The 20,630-nt window shown below is 42.9% G+C and overlaps 2 protein-coding genes across 21 annotated transcripts in view; one reads left to right on the plus strand and one right to left on the minus strand.

Annotated features, from left to right (window-relative positions):
• FEZ2 (fasciculation and elongation protein zeta 2) overlaps nucleotides 1–20,630 on the plus strand; it is an 85,031-nt gene that overhangs the window by 37,698 nt on the left and 26,703 nt on the right. For 3 of the 16 annotated variants that reach the window (XM_073791675.1, XM_073791689.1, XM_073791688.1), the window contains 3 exons: nucleotides 523–588; nucleotides 4,376–6,507; nucleotides 6,625–9,757. In XM_073791675.1, coding sequence (XP_073647776.1) covers nucleotides 523–588; nucleotides 4,376–4,392 — 83 coding nt within the window. In that variant the 3' untranslated portion in view covers nucleotides 4,393–6,507; nucleotides 6,625–9,757. Of the gene's footprint in view, nucleotides 1–522; nucleotides 589–4,375; nucleotides 6,508–6,624; nucleotides 9,758–20,630 lie in introns of those variants that run through there. The other 13 variants (XM_073791686.1, XM_073791687.1, XM_073791678.1 and 10 more) reach the window with 12 other exon arrangements.
• The window catches only part of CRIM1 (cysteine rich transmembrane BMP regulator 1), a 208,751-nt gene continuing 194,685 nt past the window's right edge, over nucleotides 6,565–20,630 (minus strand). For all 5 annotated transcript variants that reach the window (XM_019942869.3, XM_033838733.2, XM_019942872.3 and 2 more), the window contains 3 exons: nucleotides 14,076–14,198; nucleotides 10,443–10,633; nucleotides 6,565–8,996 (listed from right to left, as the gene is read on the minus strand). In XM_019942869.3, coding sequence (XP_019798428.1) covers nucleotides 8,820–8,996; nucleotides 10,443–10,633; nucleotides 14,076–14,198 — 491 coding nt within the window. In that variant the 3' untranslated portion in view covers nucleotides 6,565–8,819. The remainder of the gene's footprint in view (nucleotides 8,997–10,442; nucleotides 10,634–14,075; nucleotides 14,199–20,630) is intronic.

A 20,630-nucleotide genomic window follows, 5' to 3' on the forward strand; every position in this document is an offset into this window, starting at 1 on the left:
GCCTTTGGAGTATCAAGAAGTAAGCAGCCCGGCTGGGTGCTTGCTTCATGGGAAGTCTGTTCTTCATTTTTTTTCTTTAAAAGTTTCCAAGAAGGCTGACTGATGTGCTCCTTGGAGAGTACGGCTAACTCTTCATTTCCCTAAGAGTTCCTCCAGCTCATGAGACCTGCAGCACCAAGGTTCTCCTCTCCAGAGCCCATAGAAGTGCGCATTATGGTAACTCACTTGCTAGTATTTATGGTGACAAAACTGGGGCTCTGTGTAATAACCCAGCTCCTGTTTCCTGCCTCCACTGTTTAGAAATTTTAAATCAGGGTAATAGCTCTCAGGTAGCTGCAGTATTCTTACCTGAAAAACGACTTATTCAACTATAACAAATTCTTGAACATTTGCAGTTGTATTCTCTCATCCAGAAAATAGTCAATTTGCATGAATTGTTGTATCATGTAATTAAGACTAAGGCTACCATGACTGAGGTTATCTGAATTTGAAATTGTGTTTTCTTTCTCCTTTATTTTGCAGTTCTTCGTGCCATGAAAGAGGATAGTGAAAAAGTTCCGAGTTTGTTAACTGATTATATACTGAAAGGTGAGTTTTAGAATAGTGTATGGGCAGTGGTTGGGAAGTTTTGATTGGTCAATAAATGCATTGTCTTGCTAATAGATTAAAAAGTAACTTCCAAATGCGCAACTTTTTTTTTTTTTTTTTTTTTTTTTTGTGGTATGCGGGCCTCTCACTGTTGTGGCCTCTCCCGTTGCGGAGCACAGGCTCCGGACGCGCAGGCTCAGTGGCCATGGCTCACGGGCCCAGCCGCTCCGCGGCATGTGGGATCTTCCCGGACCGGGGCACGAACCTGTGTCCCCTGCATCGGCAGGCGGACTCTCAACCACTGCGCCACCAGGGAAGCCCAAAATGCGCAACTTTTATTTTGCAGGGTGAGAATAGATAACGTGACGACTTATTTATGCTTCCAATATCATAAAGTATGGTTATTTAAAATTTAATTTTTATTTGAAGTCCTGGGCTGGAAATAATTTCCACAGCTAAATTATAAACATCAAGGAAGGCAACAGAGGGACTTCCCTGGAGGTCCAGTGGTTAAGACTCTGAGCTTCCCCCACAGGGGGCACAGGTTCGATCATCCCTGGTCGGGGAACTAAGATCCCACATGGCTGCGAGGAGCAGCCAAAAAAAAAAAAGAAGGCATTGGAGGAAATGTTGTGGAGATATTGCCATAATGATGGGAGTCTAAGGTGTTGACGCTGAGGATTTGAGAAAGGTGGCCTCTGTCCTCTTGGGGACGCTAGAAGAAGGACGGATGAAGGAGGGAACAGTTAGATCAGTTCACAGTCCCAAAGGGAACATGAATGGGGATGGGGTAAGGGGCAGGGAGCGGAGGGAGAAAGAGAAAAAGAATGGACTTTCATAAAGCCAGGGCAGTGAAGAGTGAGCCATACATCTTAGGAGCAAGATCGGCATCTCACAGGATGGGAACAGTGATGAAGCAAAGGAAGATCGTTTTGAGACTTTAACGAGATCACCTGCTTTGCTGAGGAAGGAAGAAAATTTGGATGATAGAAGGACTGAAGAACTTATTTAATTATAGGCAAAAATAATACTTTTCAGTGAAATTATTTCTTAAAAAAGTAGCAGTTTTTTAGGTAACATATTTTCAGAGCATCGTAAAATGCATCCTGTAGTGTTTGATCCAATTTTGAGAGCAGTCTGCCTCTGGTCACACTTCTCTTCTTTGGGTTCTCTCTCTTCTCCATCAAGAGTAGCTAGCTGAACCGAAGGTTGGGATTTGTGAGACGTCAGATAACTCAGATGGGACTTTTCTTCAATCATAGCTTCATAAAGGGGGAACCCTTGGTATAGTCATGAGCACAAAGTGAATATTACATGAGTATCACCTGTAAGACCTGACACTAAGCCAGCCATTAGTAGGTTAACAGGAGGGTAGAAAAGACTAAGTTGACATGATCGTTTTTTAAATAAGCTTTTTTTTTCTTTCTGATGGAGAAGAGTTTTCTCTTCCTATTACATTCTGAATTAAAAACAAAACAAAAGGGTTTCCCTGGTGGCGCAGTGGTTGAGAGTCCGCCTGCCGATGCAGGGGACACAGGTTCGTGCCCCGGTCTGGGAGGATCCCACATGCCGCGGAGCGGCTGGGCCCGTGAGCCATGGCCACTGAGCCTGCGCGTCCGGAGCCTGTGCTCCGCAACGGGAGAGGCCACAGCAGTGAGAGGCCCGCGTACCGCAAAACAAAACAAAAAAGTCTGACATCTTTGTTTGCTTTTGTGTTGTGCTAGCATTGGTATGAAAGCTGGATTGTTCTGAGGTTTGTTCTTCATAGATGTGAATCAGGAATGAGATGCACATAAAGAACATGTCTTAATTTTCAATTATAGTGGGTCTCTAGGGCACTGCCATGAGGGCCAGAGACAGAATGAGCTTCTGAAGCATTCTCTAGCTATTTTATCATCAGACTGCATGGGAGAATTTTATGACCTAGAGAGCAGTGTTCGGCGGCGGGGGGGGGGATGTGGGCGTGTGATTTTTTTTTTTTTTAACATCTTTATTGGAGTATAATTGCTTTACAATGGTGTGTTAGTTTCTGCTGTATAACAAAGTGAATCAGCTATACATATACATATATCCCCATATCTCCTCCCTCTTGCGTCTCCCACCCTCCCTATCCCATCCCTCTAGGTGGTCACAAAGCACCGAGCTGATCTCCCTCTGCTATGCGGCTGCTTCCCACTAGCTATCTATTTTACATTTGGTAGTGTATATATGTCCATGCCACTCTCTCACTTCGTCCCAGCTTACCCTTCCCCCTCCCCGTGTCCTCAAGTCCATTCTCTACGTCTGCGTCTTTATTCCTGTCCTGCAACTAGGTTCTTCAGAACCTTTTTATTTTTTTTAGATTCCACATATATGTGTTAGCATACGGTATTTGTTTTTCTCTTTCTGACTTACTTCACTCTGTATGACAGACTCTAGGTCCGTCCACCTCACTACAAATAACTCAATTTAATTTCTTTTTATGACTAATATTCCATTGTATATATGTGCCACATCTTCTTTATCCATTCATCTGTTGATGGACACTTAGGTTGCGTCCGTGTCCTGGCTATTGTAAATAGAGCTGCAATGAACATATTGGTACATGACTCTTTTTGAATTATGGTTTTCTCAGGGTATATGCCCAGGAGTGGGATTGCTGGGTCGTATGGTGGGGGTGTGACTTTCCCTTTCTTCCCTGAAAACCTGGGACTGTAACCGCGACTCTGCACCACCTGCTATAGGGAGGCGGCATGCCTCCAGCTCTGCTCCCCTTGCTCGGGCCACTGGCGCTGGTCTGCGAGCCCAGGTCTAGCTAGACAGTACCTGCCACTGACGAGCTGCTTGTGTGCACGTGTTGCGGTTTTTGTCTTGGCTTTGTATTGTGAGGACTGGGTGGAAAAGAAGCTGGGGTTCAGACTAAAGGGTGACTCTGTACTCTGAGAAAATGAGGAGGGGAGTGTAACACTCAGAGGAGTTCACGTGCATGGGAAGGTGAGGATGGAGGGCTATTTAAAATGCTCTTTCCCACCCATTCTGGAAATCCATAGCCAGTTAGTGATTTTTCTTCCTTGGGGACCAGTAGAACATTTTGCCCAGGAAGAGGGTATTGCTCAAGGGAGAACTCTCCTCCCCCTTTCCTGGTGGGACTTTCTCCTTATTGTTTTTAATGCCAGTGACTATGGCTTAGCTGCCTACATATACCACCTTAATTTCAGTGCAAAGGTAAGAAGTGAAAGAAGGTAGAAAAGTGGCCTCATTTGGCCTGGAAAAGATGGGATGGATGCCGTATGGGCCACTTAAGCTTCTTTCTTACTGTTGTGTAATTACGCCACCGCAGACTGCTCCCACCCCGGCCCTCAAGAGCTGTGCCAAAGGCTAGTAGTGTAGCTCTGGCTGCCACTGTGCTGACCCTAGATGGGAAGAAAATTGTGTGCAGACACTTGGATCCTTCTTTGACTTCACTGGGGAGCCGTTTGCTGTGTTATAAGCCTCGTACAGGGCTAACGTTATGGGTTTAGATCTCTAAGTGGTACCCTAAGAGACATGGCCTTTTGGTATCTCATTTCTGGGCAATTCTAATCAATGTGTCTTGAGAAAACGTTTCATTGTTGGGTGTAGCCTTTTATACCTTAGAAAAAAATTGCTACTATAGATCCTTGCATTAATGTTTAGTTCTAATGGTGTTTTTTATATACATATAAAATGTATATACATAAAATGTGTATAAATATATATACATCTTGTGTAAACATATACAAAATATTCATTTCTATTTAAAATTTTTTGTTTTGTTTTGTTCCTCTAGTTCTGTGTCCTACATAGGGCAGCATAACTTCAGGAACAGCTTTATCGTCTGTGGACAGCAAACTAAATTGCTTATAGCATCATTCTGAAAGCTGGCTACCATTACCTTCCTGCTATTGGAAACTCAGGACACCTGAACTTGGGTTTGTGATTCAGTATTACTATAGTGATCATGCCTTCTCTAATGCTTTATATTATGAACCGAGGGAACTACGGCACTATTTTGAATTCTAGAGATGTTTTGTTAAATACTAACAATTATGAACTCTTTTCCAGCTTTATAGAGTAAGGGGGAGTGATGTGAATTGTGCATGTACAGTTATATTTTTCATGCCTGTTCGAGTTTTTAAGGCTTTCTGGATCTAAACTGCACTCACTCAAGAACTAGATCAAAGCACTGAGAGATTTATACTCGTTATTTTTCAGTGCTGGCAAGAACCAACACTGATTTTTTTGTAAGAGAACTGTCAGTGTAAATATTACCTACCAGTATTGTCCAGAGAGACTAAGACTTAAAAATTGGGGTGTTCTTGGAAGAAGGGAAACCAGAATATGCGTTGTCTTGGCTTAATACTTAGTCAATATCGAAACAGCTGGAGACGACTGATTTTAGAGGTTGCTGCGTTTCACCGTTGTTCATATTTTAACCATTAAGATGCCACTTACTTTCAGAATCTTATATTAACTTTAGAGGTTTCATTGCTTCATTTCACTTGTCTGTGAAGAAGTGTCCTTTAAAAGGAGTTTGTATCCTTTAAGGTGCTTAAGAAACTGTATGCTACAGCATTGCCCATTTCCTGTTACTGTTATATTTTATTCATGCCTACGTGTTTTCCTAAAGTAGTAATTCTAGAAACAGCTACTCATGGATCCATCACTAGTCATGAAAAACGTTTGCCGGTTCCAATCAAGTCAATGTCATTTAATAAATGTTGGGGGAAAAAAAGGTAATATATACTTGAGAGCTTTATTTTTGAGTTTTTGGTTTTTCGGTTTTTTTCTTCCCTTAATAGTGCTGGATTCCTCCCCTCACTGTTCACACATTGTCCATCATTACAGTGTGTGAGCTGGTGAAATCTTGATTAGCCTCATGATGCTAAGGAGGGGAGAGAGGGACTTTTTTCAGATCGTGCTAAGCTGCTGTGGAATGATGGAAGTCCTGTTCTTTTTCTGGGTCCGTGAGACATTCCTAACAGCCACGGCAGCTTCTTCCCATTGACAACATGAGTGTAAGTAGAGTCTCTATAGGACCTGCTGTCGGGGGGCTTTTAAAATTCCACTTAAACATCTGTGAGCATACAGAGCTACCCGGCTCAGTAAACGGGACACCAGGACTGCAACGGCAGTAGCTCAGTTTGGAGTTGATGCCAGCGTGGCACTTAAGCCGTTCTCTAGGAGTATGTGGAACTTGAGATGGTTCCTTGTTTTATTAATGTCTTATTTGATAGCGAATATGTGGAACTAATTTGTCCCTTGCCCTTGAATTGATGAAGATGCATACTAATACAATAATATTAATAATTTAATCTGAATTTGTAAAAATTGTCTTATACTGAAGAAATATCACTTTGGAGGGCATCCGAAAGAGTCAAAAGAGATTTTTTTTTGAAGCGACTCAACAGTGCTGTTTATAGTTCATTCTTAAGTTGATGCATCTGAAATGTATGAAAAATATGCTATTTTTTCCTATCAACTCAAAGTCCCCTTTTAATGAGGTTTCCTCTATTTTGCTTGGTAACCTCTTTCTTCAGCGTTAGTAAAATCCTAGGGTTTCCCACTACAGCCTTTCTCCTACACATGATGAATGAGTTTGACACTAATGATGAGATGGGCGTGTTTCTGATCTGTGACTGACAACAGGTAGGTTTTAAGTTTCTCTCACAGCAGCATCCCTGTGCTGTACACTTGATTGCTGGGCGGGGGGACACCCTTTTTTTTTTTTTTAAACAAGGATTCCTTGGGAAAGGCCTGCCTTCTGAGAGAAGCACTGGGGCTGCTTGTGACGCCGGAACTGACAGCCTTAAAGTAAAAGGACGAGTCATCTTTCTCATCTCAGACACAGAATCTTTTTGAAAGTGACGCTGTGTGATTTAGAGTCAAAGTGTTTATTTGCTGCCAAGAATCAAGTTGCAGGTAATCCTTTTACAGCCTTGTTTTTTGAAGAAAACAAAACAAACTGTAGAACTATAGTGCACTCCAAGTGCCATATATCTATTTTATTCTTCAGGAAATTATATTTTTCTTTTACAGAGCACAACAGGAACCAAAGTAAAAGAGTAATAGATATAGCACTCAGGATAAATCAAATCTTTAAAATAATAAAAAAAATTTACACCTTGTCCTATATCCTGTTAGTATTTTCATAATGTGGCCATGATTGAAAAAACAAAAAGCAAGCATTTACAATTTTTTGATAGACTTTTTATGCCAGGAATGGATTAATTGTCAACAAAAATTTATACTAATCAGGCTGATGTAGGTCTATTTTGGTAACATATCATTAACAAATTTATTTTGGAGATAAAAATATTGCCCCTTGATAATAAATCTTTTTTTCTTTGATGCAAACAGCTAGAACACCTTTTTCTTTTCTTTTTTTTGATATTCTAAGACAAAAGAAATGGTTAATCTTCAGATTAATAAATTAGGTCATTATAATAATAAATTAATTTTTTTTTAAAGTTCAGCAACCTCTGTCCAAGTATTTACAACAATACTTGAAAGTTCCTTTACAAAACAGAACACATTTTCTTTTCACATTAAGCATACTGGGTATCTGTGTCTTTCACAACAAGCATTTTAAAAAGAAAAATCAATGCAACAAATGGGTAATTAGTATAAAAGTGCTAAGAGCTGTTTGAAAAGTTAACACTATAGTATACAGTCAGTTATATCTGAGGCAAACTACAACAAACTTCCAGCTTATTATGGACAATATTCCAGTAGTTGTTTCAAACAGTTGTTTGAAAAGAAAAAAAAAAAAATCCAGGAGCTGATTAGTGATGCAGAGACCAGTGAGCAAATTGGAAACCAAAAGCAAATCCAAATGAGGAAGATTTTAATAAAGGAATACCTTCTCCATAGCAGGTATGATGCTGACTGCTCAAGGCGTGTGCATACACACACAAACACACATACACCCAACACTCACACGTTTCTCTTCCCAATTAAACTGCAAGTAGATTGAGACTTTGTGTTAATCAAAAATTTAAGTGATCAAAAGCACTGATATGGAATGCCTGTTTGTTTTTTGTTCTGGTTAAAATCTCATAAAAATACATTCAACAGGAAAACATAAATTGTATGTGTATAAATATATATGCATATTATATACACACGCACACAAATACTTTTGTTTTTCTGAAGCATAAGATAGTTACATAAATATTCCTATAATTGCTAAAGTTTAAAGAGGCATAATTTTTTTTTGAGCTTCAACAAAGGTGCTTGAATAATATACAATTAAAATGAAGTAGTTTCTATTTTGTAGAATCAGTATATAATAAGGAAAAAAAGATCCCCAAACAGTCCTTTTTTTTAAAAAAGTTTCTTCTTAAGCTAGAGCTTCAACGAAAACTATGAACAACCGACAGAACAGAAGAAAGCAACAACAAACAAGGAAGTATAGCCCCTGGGAATGCCTGGTGTCCTTCCCCCTCTTCTCCTTCCTGCCACGCTGCTGTCAGAAAAGCTCCAGTGCTCACGTCAAGAAACGACTCGGGTTTTATTCATTTGCTGACTCTGCTAGGAACTGGCTGATTGACTGACTTGGAAGAAAAAGAAAGCAGCAAAAGGTATAACTGTATATATCCTTAATCACCCGCTTTAGAGAAACGTCGCTACCCCATTTCTCTTGCTTCCTCACCACCTACTGCAGCTGTGACTGTATATAAAAGAAGCATGTGGCTTTAGGCCTGGGTTGGCATCAAAAGGGTCTGATGTGCTCGTCTGGTAGTCTAAGGTGGTTATGGCAGCTGGATCGCAAGGCCTTTTTGTTTTCCTGCTCACTCAGGCCTGAGCTTTGCAGCAACCAGTGCAAGTCTTCTGAGCAACAGGAAAAAAAATATCCTCTGGGCCACTGGACTGGATTTCTCCACAAGCCAAGCTGACCTATTTGTCTTCCCAACACCACCCTCCCACCCATTCGCCCCAACCAAACTCACTGTCCCCGTCCCCAAGTATCTCTACAGCTATATTACAAGCAAATATACCTCAGCAACTTTCAAACCTTTGGTTCTAAGACAACACTTGGTCAGTTATCTTGAGGAAGAGTGGGAATGCTTGTTCTGCACACTGCTGTCGACAGAGCCCAGCCCAGGAAGTCCTCAGCGCTGTACATCAAGTCACAATCCAAAACAATCCACTAAGCAAGTGCACGAATTCTAGTTAAAGAGCAGATTGAGTCGTTTTGCTGTCTTTCAAAACCTCAACCACACTGCCTCTCTTCACACCGTTTGGTAGAAATTGTCTGCCTGTAGGTGGTTCTGTTTTTGCATGCTGTAGAAGCCACTGAATCTGGCGTCTGGTTCTGCGATTCTCAGCATTCTCTGGGAACCGTCCACCTGGACTCGGGTTCCTTTCTTGCAGTCCACAGATACCAGCTGATTATTTAAAGAAGAAGGCTATTTAATGGGAGGAGGAAAAAGAACCACAAAGAATTAACTGCTTTACATATCTCAAACCAACAGATATTTAGTACCTCATTCAAGTGAGAAAACAGCATCACAGCACATGGATGGGCAGACTGCGTGGGTTCACATCAGGCTCTGGTGCCAACTATACTTTCTTTGTGGCTGCGCTGCATGGCATGTGGTACCTTAGCTCCCCAACCAGGGAGCCAGCCTGTGCCCCCTGCAGTGGAAGTGTGGAGCCTTAACCACTGGACCACCAGGGAAGTGCTGCCAACTATACTCTTACGAGGAATACTGACAAACTGTATAGGGGTGAAATGTCAAATTATGTCAAACGGAGGGGATGAAGGAACTGAGAAAATACGGAAGTGACATAATTATTTTCAAATCCTTGAAGTACAGACTAGTGCTTAAGAGGGTTGAAAGATGAGTGGAAGGTACCAGATAGATTTTAAGATAAACGGACCATTTCTTATCAGGCTGTAAAATCAGCATCCCAGGTTGGGCCAGTCTGTCTGTATCCAGCCATATACACTATGATATGAGCAGCTCTCTCCCCAGCTTTGCAGGTAGGGACTGTGTCTCGTGCAGCCCTGTATCCTGACCCAGCATGCGCCCAGCACAGAGGCAATTTACATATTTGTTGTAAGAAAATCAGTGAAAGTATTATTATCTGTATGGTAAATGGGCTGTTTTCAATTCTTGAGGTTGTATATCTTTTTTCTTTAGTAAAAACCAAACTGCAAAAAGTAGTTAGTGTTCAAAGGAATTATGATTTTTTCCCTTCATGAAAATGAATTATTTCCTGCTTTTTAAAATAGGCAGATTGAGGCCCTTTGCATTTGTATTGACAACACGTATTCTTTCCCATCTGACCCCCTCCACCTTGTCTGGTATTATTTCACACAATCCCTTCATCATTTGCTACCTTTCCCCTTTCTGCCTGCCTTTGACACATCTCCCTGTCCTTTGGACTTCTGTACATTGTCATGATCTTTTAGCTCTCTCCTCTTGCCCTCTTCTGTGTGTTATCTCCCTAACCTTGTGATTTTTTTTTCTTCCTTTCCCAATTCTAAGTTGATGATTGAGAAATACCAAGTGACCAAGTTTTAATTTCTAATATAAACAACAATTACTTAGGAATCAATCCAGGGGTATCTGCTTATTTGAAAACTTTAAAGTAAATCCAGGAAATTGGATCTGTGAAAGGTCAGGATTCATTAACTGATGGATGATGGAGACTTGATCCAGCCATCTAGCCCAGGGCAAATACTATGTATCTTGATCACCACAGCTTAATGTGCATTTGAAGCTATGAGGAGCAAAGTAAACATTTCACTGGCTAATAGAGAAGATATCAAGCAACTAAGGAAATCTAAGCGTACAAGCTTTCCTAGTTTGATCGTTTAAGAGGCTGAAACTTTGTCAGTACAATACCTTAGTTGGTGTTCGATACCAGCAAAGCAGTGGTATCCACTGTTTCTTCTGATTGATGAACAGGAATGCTATTATAATAGAGAGGCCTATTATTATGGGAACCACAACTGAGGCAATGGAGTCCAGCGAAGAATCTTCTCCTGAGTGCAGCCTGTTATTATCTCTGTAATCTACCTGGAGAGGACCCATGTCTAGGAGAAGAAAAATTACAAGCATTTATTACCTAAACCAGAATTTTTTTTTTTTTTTTTTTTTGCAGTATGCAGGCCTCTCACTGTTGTGGCCTCTCCCATTGCAGAGCACAGGCTCCGGGCGCGCAGGCTCAGCGGCCATGGCTCACGGGCCCAGCCGCTCTGCGGCATGTGGGATCTTCCCGGCCCAGGGCACGAACCCGTGTCCCCTGCATCGGCAGGCGGACTCTCAACCACTGCACCACCAGGGAAGCCCTAAACCAGAATTTTTAAGGATTATTTTAATTACATTGCAAATAGAGATCAGCAACGTGGTTTTATTGCTTCCTAGTACTTTAAGGCTAAAACATGATTAAAGTCTAATGTGGATCCAAAGAGCTCTTATGAGAGAGCAGAGCTCTTAGGGATGGATGTAAAAAAGAAAATATTAGGGTGAGAAGTTTTAGTAATTGGGCAGGATGATGCTGATTCTAGCTAATAAAGAAAATAAGAAAATTCTTATGCAGACTTTAAAGAAAAAGTGACTAGGGCTTCCCTGGTGGCGCAGTGGTTAAGAATCTGCCTGCCAATGCAGGGAACACGGGTTCAAGCCCTGGTCCGGGAAGATCCCACATGCTGTGGAGCAACTAAGGCCGTGCGCCACAACTACTGAGCCTCTGCTCCAGAGCCCGCAAGCCACAACTACTGAGCCCGTGTGCCACAACTACTGAAGCCTGCGCACCTAGAGCCCGTGCTCCACAAGAGAAGCCACCGCAATGAGGAGCCCGTGCACTGCAACTAAGAGTAGCCCCCGCTCACCACAACTGGAGAAAGCCTGCGCACGGCAACAAAGGTCCAATGCAACCAAAAATAAATAATAAATTAAAGTGACTAAAATTAGACTACTGAAAATATTTTAATTAATGTTAATCTTTATGGTCTTCTAAGATTTTGAAGCAGAAACATCAGCTTAGCTCCCTGTTTACTAACAAATAGGAGACTAGGACAAAGTATATGCTTCTACTTAGTAGTGTAATAGATAAGACTAATTAGTAGTGTACTCGTAAAAACCAAGCCAGAATCAAGAGCCTTGTCTTTTGGTTAATATTCTGGTTTACTGAGCTCTAAGCTAAAACGCCGTACTTTTCATAAACTTGTTGAAAACTCACTGGACCTATTGGATCATTTTCCTGCCTTGGTTATTGTACAAGGGACGTTTAATTTTGCTCTTATAAATGGTGGTCTTTTTGTTCCTTTAAATCATCATTCTTGCAATGAACACTGCAGACAGAGATAACATTTAAATAGATACCAATCAGGAGCACTCTCTGAAGATTTCCTTATTTTTCTTTTGTTTCAAATAAACCACTGTAGTCAGGATGTCTTTAAATGCATCAAAGACCAGGTTAGTGAAAGATGCAGAACACATGCAATCAAAAGGACCTGCTTTTAAATTGTTTTGGAAACTCAGCTCATGAAGTAGTACAGCTTTGTGATGTTAATACTGTCTATAGTTTAAAACTCAGATTTTTATTAATATCCTTCTATGTGTATATGAGGGGACGAGAAGAAGAGACCCTTCCTAGTCATTTTAGAGAGGCAGATGGTAATACTTTATAGGAAGGGGGGAAAAAAAGGGAACATATTTATCAGCATCAAGCAAAATGCCAAAGGGGGGAGTTCCCTGGTGGTCCAGTAGTTAGGACTCCGTCTGCACTTTCACTGCTGAGGGTGCGGGTTTCATCCCTGGCCAGGGAACTAAGATCCCGGAAGCCGTGCGGTGTGGCCAAAAAGAAGAGTAGTTTCTAATGCCAAAGGTAAAAGTAACATTTTTTTTTTTTTTTTGCGGTACGTGGGCCTCTCACTGTTGTGGCCTCTCCCGTTGCAGAGCACAGGCTCCGGACACGTGCAGGCCCAGCGGCCATGGCTCATGGGCCCAGCCGCTCTGCGGCATGTGGGATCTTCCCGGACCGGGGCACGAACCCGCGTGCCCTGCATCGGCAGGCGGACTCTCAACCACTGCGCCACCAGGGAAGCCCAAAAAGTAACATTTTATTGATGAATTCAGGTTTTAAAAACACAATGAATAAAAGAATGAATTTTCACCTTCCCACATTCCAAATGATATTGGAAGTGTTTTTAGGAATATATGTCATATAAGAAGATTAAAACGTAAATTAAGGAAAATCTTGGGGAAAGGAAAATGAAGCTTCAGTTGAGGTCTGTTACAAAATTTAGTCCTTAAATTGTTTTGATGCAAAAAGCAGGCCATAAAATTAGCTTTAAGCTTCCTAGCAGCCAAAGCAAAAATGGAAATAAGCATCATCAATAAGATTCACAGTGTCTTTAAGATTAAAACAAATCAGTTGCTTAGGAGAATCATAAATTTTCTTGCTACTGATATATGAAGAAATTTCTCCTCAGGGTCTTTATAACAGAAATATTATGTCATACAGAGTCCTCAACGTAACATAATAAATATGGCTATGCTTATGACTAAAGCTCAGCATCCAGATGAGTATGTGGCAAAGAGCAGGCACTAATATTTGTTGACTGAATGACTGTAAACATAATGCTGAAGCACCATTCAGTCAGCAGTTATATAAGGAGCCAAAACTTGGGTCCAGGAATCTGGTGCTCTGGTCATCTGGCTTGATCCAAGCATAACACTTACAGTATCTAGAGTAACAGACCATTAATCTCTCAAGCAATGAATACTGCTTCTTCCAAAAGAAATATAAAAACGGTCTAACAGTGATTTTGAAAATGTCCTTGGAGTAGACAGGAGGCAGTACTGAGTCATGACTAAGAGCAAGCTTATACTCTTTTGATCAAGAGGACTACTTTTAGAGAGAAGGCAAGATTGACAGGAACTTGGCCTTGCTTTACCACTTAGCAGCTGAGAGGCAGAATAACATCTCTATTACACACAACTAAAAGGACAGAGCAAGGGGAAAAAAACAACAACACGTGGACTAATAAGCCTGATGAGTGGAAAAATCAACACAGTAATAAACTGAACTCCTCATGGAGTGAAAACTACCTGGAAGAAGAGGGTAACCTAATGCATAAATGCTTAATACAGAATCCATAGGAACAAGTGGGTAATTTATTATTACTCTGCTTACAAAGTTTATTCTCACACCTGCATTTGAGAGATGGCTTAGAAATTCCAGATACCAAGCTCTTATGACCAGGGACATATTTCTCTCCATCGTCATTAAGCCTCTGAGCATGTGGGACCAGAAAAAAGGCATTTTACCCAGTTACCTGCAGACTTATTTCATCATCCTGGGTTGTTAAATATGTTACAGCCAAGCAGGTCTATCTTGGAGTGGTTAGTTGAACTTACCTGGGCACGTATTTTAAAAGGTTACCCAAAAGAAGTTTTGAAAATTAGAAAGAAAAAAAAAAGTAAACCATACACAAGACTAGACAGATCTCAGCTGACTTCGGCACTTACCTCTGGGGATGTGGATAATGTCATTTTCACTAGGTGTGGGCCACAGGGGAACCTCCAGGTCAGTCTCTCCACGATGATTTGTCTTCTCAATGGGTATATTAGTTGGTTCTGGGACATACATTTCTAAAAGAAGGGGACATTTTTCATAAGAGATGACGGAGGGGCTCCTTACTGTTGACTTGTCTCCTCAATCCAAATGGACGGTGCATGCAATACAACACAACGTGTCCTGGGACAGGAAAGATCCAGTTTCCACCTTGACATCATTAATGCTACAGTTCCTAGCTTTGTAGGGGTGGGAAACATGTCCTATAACGATTTAAAAAGACGGGAGAAGATTACTCCTCCACCTGGGTCAGAAGCTCTGCTTTTTCATGACAAACGCTGTTGGCTCTACAGATTCGTGCAAGCTGATGGTCACTGGCTGAAATGAAAGGACTTCTTTTACTTTCCATCTAATAAATTATACTTTAATAACTTGCTCTTTAATAAATGAGTGTTGAATCATTTATATGAAATATGTCACAAGAAGTGAAAAAGTTACAGCATCTTCCATTCTTTATTCATTTCCCCTCCACTCCCTTCCCCTCAATGGGAATGGATGTTGGCAGACCTCACGAGGTGCTGCCCAATTTAAGTCTTAAATATCTACTGTGTTATTCCTGGAACCATGTAGACTGGAAACTGATCTTGAGCAAACATATTAATATTATCTAACTCGATCATATAGACACTTTGGTCAACAAGATACTACAACGAAACAAAACCGAGAAGAATGATATTCATTAATCTCCAATATCAGGATTTTTCTTTTTTTTGAAGCCAAGTTCTAAAGGGACCAGTGAGAAAATCCAAAGCTTTCCGTGGTTCCTACATAAATATTTGTATAGCCCTACTTCATCTGGCTAACAATAATTAGCCAACTTTTAAAAGAAATAATTCTTAAGAACCTCTGTTTTCAAAATATAACAATAGAAGTCAGCCTCAATCATGTACTTCTTGGCCAGGGCCTGCCATATTATTAACTGATTTTTATAATAGGGTTACCCAACACTGGTAATACGAAATACTCACTAATATTCAGCCTAATTTAGTCCAAAATAAAATACATGAAATACGTTATATAAGTTAAAAGAAAATCCTCTCTGCTCAGAGTGATCACGTTCTATCCCAAAGTTACCAGCCTTTCAACAAGTGAACTTTAAAAAGGATAAATCTGAGAGAAGGGAAGAGTGATAGAGAATAGAGTACGTGCTAATCTTCCACTGTGAGCTAACCGAGCATCTGCCAGGGAAATAAATGCTAAGACGTTAAGAAATTGCCCAAGATTATGCACCCAGGAACCAGCAGAGCTGGGCTTCCAATCCAGTTCTGTGATTCCAAAGCCCAGGTCTTCCTATTGCCCCCAAGAATAAAGTCACTTTGGCTCTTGCTTTTCTTACTTAAATTCTAAGACCTCAAACACGGCAAGAAGTAGACACTCTTAGAGTTTTGAAAGGTTCAACAGGTCTCTAAAAACTCTAGAATTAAAAAGAGAAGTTATTGAAAACATTTTCATCCACAGAAGCAGGGGTCTGAGTATAAACTAGTGATTCCAAACTTTTCTATCATCTGAATCACCTGAGGAGCTTATAAAATATGCTGACGCTCACAGGTCCTGATTCAATAAGTCTGGGCTGGGTGGGTCTGGGGGGTGTGTGTGTGTGTGTAGGGATGGTGTTCAGCTCGCCCACTGAGACATCTCGATATGTGATACGAATTTCCTGGAGGAATTCGGGAAGAAAACCCCCTTGACATTTACATGACATGTTTCAGTGCCGTGGCACCCTGAGCCCCTGCCCTGTCTGGTCCAGCGCACAGCCTGGAGCTTTCCTATCCCAACAGGGGCTGACCTACCACTGCCTTCTGAGGCCTCGGGAGAAAAGATCCATGCCAAAAACCTGTGAATGTCAGCAGCTAAGCAGCAAAGACCTCCTCTGCGGAGACTCCCAGGGCTGGGGTCAATTCAGTTCAGCTCAGGGTCTTTCCTGAGTGACAGCAGCAGGCAAGCAGTGTTGAAATTCTTGTGCCTCATACCTGCCTACAGGTAGATTTCAGTGAAACTCTACAAACAACACAGACTTGACAGTGTGAGTTCTCTTCCCACAGGTGCTTAGAAAGGCCCTCCTTGGCAACAGAGGGGAAAGTTGGAAGGATCTACCTAGGATGCAGGAGGATGTCTTACTTAGTGATTGCTAATCACCATTGTTCAGCAAATATTTTCCAAGTATTTCCTATGTGGCAGGCACTGGCCTAAGCTGGGGGGATACAGTTGTGAGCAAGACCAGTCCTGCCCTCACGGGCCCCTCATGATGAGTTACTTCTCACCGTCTGGCAGCTCATGGCCTGTCCTCTGGACCAGTTTGCTCCACTAAACTCAGTTCCGCTCTGATTAAAATCTACCCACGCCTCCTTCTTTATCATAAAATACTCAGAGCTCCAGTTCAGAGCCCTCAAGTCTAAGGGGAGAGGGTCATTTCCCTTTGATGTGAACTTAACAGGGAAGCCACCTCTGAGCAGTTTTGTCAAAAAGGATAAAACTTTCAGCAGAAAAACTGCTTGAAGAAACAAAAAGAAGTGTGGGTGCTGCTGTGTTTCCATGCCTAGGCCCAGGCCTGCCATGGCCAAAGACTGCATTCAATCCCAACTCTAAAATAGAACCCTTCTGGCATTTACTACAAGAGTCCTTTATAAAGCTGCTGGCACTGTGGATGACAGGGCCAGGGGAGTGACACAAATCTTTACCTGGCCAGGTGGCACAGATCGCGGGCACATGGTCAGAATTAAAGAATTACAACTGGGGTCAGATTTGACCTGAACTTCAGAGGAACCTAAGACAACCTACTGGGGATGTACTTTACAGTCAGAGGCACCTGGCCCATTGTAAGAGCCACCCTCCTTAAAAATGTCCTTTTCTGGATATGGGGCAGGGTGCTTGGGGCTTACAAGGGGAGGACACTATTTTCTGGGAGATGGAACTGTAAGTCACCTTAGGACTGGGGACTCCTGGGTCTTCTGCTAACTAGCTGCATGGCTTTGGATAATTCACTTAGCTTTTCTCACCCTGTTTTCTATCAAATGGGACAAGTACTAACCAGCAAATCAGTTCACAGGTCTGGTACTCGTATCCAAAGATGGCAGAGGGGGAAAGTGCTTTGTAAGGGTGAGGCTGTTCAGAACGTTAGCTGATGTGCGTAGGGGACAAAGCCAAGTAGCTTGAGCTTTCCAGGTGAGGATTGGCAACGTGAAACTTCAGAGGGCCCAGGAGAAAAATGGGACAGGAATCCAGGCTTCCTGGCGGGCCACACTTAATCAAATGTAAGGTGGCAGAGCTCACCTGACTGCAAAATTTGCTGAGATAAGATGGAGAAATGATTCATGAATAATACATCAGAAGCAGAAGGGGGACGTAACAGAAATTCAATTCCAATCCAACAGTAAATGCTGACTGAGAAGTCACTGGAGAAATCTCTAGTTATGAGCAGGATGTTAGTGAAACCTGCACTCTTTCCTCTATTAAACTCGCAACCGAGGAGAGCGGATCTTTCCCTCTATTCCTGCCGCCATCACCTGAATTTGGGTCCTAATCATCACACATCTGGGACGTCTACAGTGCAAGTCACAGCTGTCCTGGCTTCTGGTCTCCCCCTGCTTCAGTCCTCCTACAGATCACTGTGTGGCTCCCCAAAGCACCTCCATGATCTTGTGTTTCATCTGCTCAAAAATGAGCCACGGGGCTTCCCTGGTGGCGCAGTGGTTGAGAGTCCGCCTGCTGATGCAGGGGACATGGGTTCGTGCCCCGGTCCGGGAAGATCCCACATGCTGCGGAGCGGCTGGGCCCGTGAGCCATGGCCGCTGAGCCTGCACGTCCAGAGCCTGTGCTCCACAACTGGAGAGGCCACAACAGCGAGAGGCCCGCGTACCGCAAAAAAAAAAAAAAAAAAAAAAAAAAAAAAAAGAGCCACGAAGGACAAAGGACAAAATCTACCTCTCCAATTGACAATTAAGGCCCTAAAAATCTGGACCAAAGTCATCTTCTCTGTCTTTATTTCCCGCTCCCAGAACTCCCTATTCCAGGGGCATTTGGCCTTGACCTTTCTGTCTCAGGGTCTTTGGTCAGATTACCCTTTCACTCCAATTAAGAGAACCCACCTGTCTTTCAAGGTCTAGCTCAATCCTTCAGGGAAAGCCTCCAAGACCCGCCTCTACTCCACAGGAAAATTCTATCTGTGAACTTAGCACTCGTGGTCTGTAGCTGGGCTGTGTAATGGTTGTCTCCAATTCACCCCCTCCCCTTCTCTCTAGAAACCACTCTAAGTAGATTTTGCTGCCACCACTGTATGGAAATGGCTCTCGTCACGACGACTAGGAAAACGCTAAATGCACAGCAGTCAGTCCCTGCTTCTCACCTGATGTGACCCAACAGCACTCCTCCTACCCTCTCTCCATGTGGCTCCCAGGCCATAGCTCTCTCCATTTCTTCCCGTGTGGCAGGGGCTCATTCTCTGTCTCCTCTGCCAGTCCCTCCCCACCTGCCCAGATCCCAAAGTTGGAGGGTTCCTGGGCTCAGTCCCAGGCTCCCTTTTCCTCTCTATATCCACTCACTCCTTGAGTGACCTCGTCCGGTCTCAAGGCTTAAAAACCACCTGTGGCTGACAATGTTCAAGTTTATAGACCCATCTCCCATTTCTCTCCTGAACTCCAGATCAGACAGATTCACTGTCTATTCATTATCTCCACTTAGATGTCCAATGGAGATTTCAAACTAAAAACTCCCCAAACCAAACTGATTTTACACCAGAGCTGCAACTCCATATTTTAGTCAAAAACATTACAGTCGTCCTTGGCATCTCTCTTCCTCTCACTCCTCACATCATGTTCAAATGCTATGGATTCTACCCTTTCACTAGAATCAGAACCCAACCATTTCTCCTACCTCCACAGCTACTGCCCCGGTACAGGCCACACTCATCTCTCACCTGCACCACTGGCCTCTCTGCTTCCACTCCTGCAAGTCACGTCCCATCACTCCTCTGCTCACAACCCTCCAGAGTTTCTATCTTGCCCAATAAAATTCTAAAATCGCTCATGAGATCTCGTGTTTTGGCACACAGCTAGTTCTCTGCTTTCCTCTAGTTACCCTCCCTGCTCATGGGGTCACATCCACACAACCTCCCTGCTTCTCTTTAAACGTTCATGGCATGTTCCCACCCCCTGGGCTTTTGTCCTGCCTGTACCACAGAGATTCTGCCTCTACCCCATGATTCCTGCCACTCTTCTGGGTCCCTTTATAAATGTCATCTGATCAGTGAGGCATTCTCGGATCATCAGACATCCTGTCTCCTGTTCTACCTAGCCCCTCCTCCCCCACCCCGGCCTCGCTATGTGTTTTCTCTGTGACTCTTATCCTCATCTTGTGCGCTATTTACTGTTTACTTATGTGCTGCCTGTCTCTCCCTATGAAACCATCAGCTGTGTGGACGGGGACTTGTTGGATTCACCCTTGTCTCCCCAGGGTCTCGAGCAGTGCTTGCACAGGGTAGGCACGAAATGAATCTTGGTTGAATAAATAAGATCAAGTTTCACCATTTGAACTGCTCAAAGCATATTACTAGGAAAACTGGTATGAAACTTGTGAAACAGGTGAAATGTAATAGATAAAGCAACTCCAATGAGAAATACATGTTTTTCCTCATTCTTCTCGTGCAAAACACTTAAGGATTTTGTTTTTTCCCTATGTGGACAACGAGGGATACGACATCACAGAAGTGAACTTGTGAGTCTCAATTTACACCTTAAACAAGGCCAAGGAGACTGAACTATGAAAAGCACCCAATAAGAGATCTGAAAAGGACTCAGCCTCCTGACCTGGCAGAATATCCCATCCTTTTTAGGGGATAAATGGACATTTTTAGAAGTGCCCATTAGGGCTAGTTTGCACAACAGCTAAACAAAAGGCAAATGTATGCAGAGCTCAGTGAAACTCTTCGGGTTTAACTGGCTATCCCATCTTACAAGTGCACGGTGTAGATGCCCTTCTAAGTTGCCCTGACTCCTAGCCCACTGTGCTGCACGGAGCAAGCCTCTAATACAATGCCGCAAGAAAACACAGAATCGAGGTGAACGTGGAGGGGCTCCTAGAGTGAGCCCTCCCTTTGGTCTGTGTGGTCTGGAGTGCCTGTGAAGTCTGTGTGTTCAGGGCTTTAGATCTGGAACACTGCCCAGAGGCTGTCCTGCTGAGGGCTCAGGTCCTGCATTGCTGGCAACGAGGGGCAGAAAACAAAGGAGCTGTTTTGGCAGGAGACACAGACATGGAAACCAGGAGAAGGCCTGGGGGAGGATCTGGGCGGCTGTGGGGGACTTCGGTTTGAAATTGGGAGGCGGATTACTAAGTTGACATGAAGGGTGGAATGTGGGGACAGACGTAGGCATGTGATTCTGCAACAGCCAGCTGGGGGCGTGCTCCGTGGTTCTGGTCTAGGTGGGAAGAGACGGAAAGTTCACAGGAGGGCTTGG

The sequence above is a fragment of the Tursiops truncatus genome, chromosome 14 (assembly GCF_011762595.2).
Source record: "Tursiops truncatus isolate mTurTru1 chromosome 14, mTurTru1.mat.Y, whole genome shotgun sequence".
NCBI lineage: Eukaryota > Metazoa > Chordata > Mammalia > Artiodactyla > Delphinidae > Tursiops > Tursiops truncatus.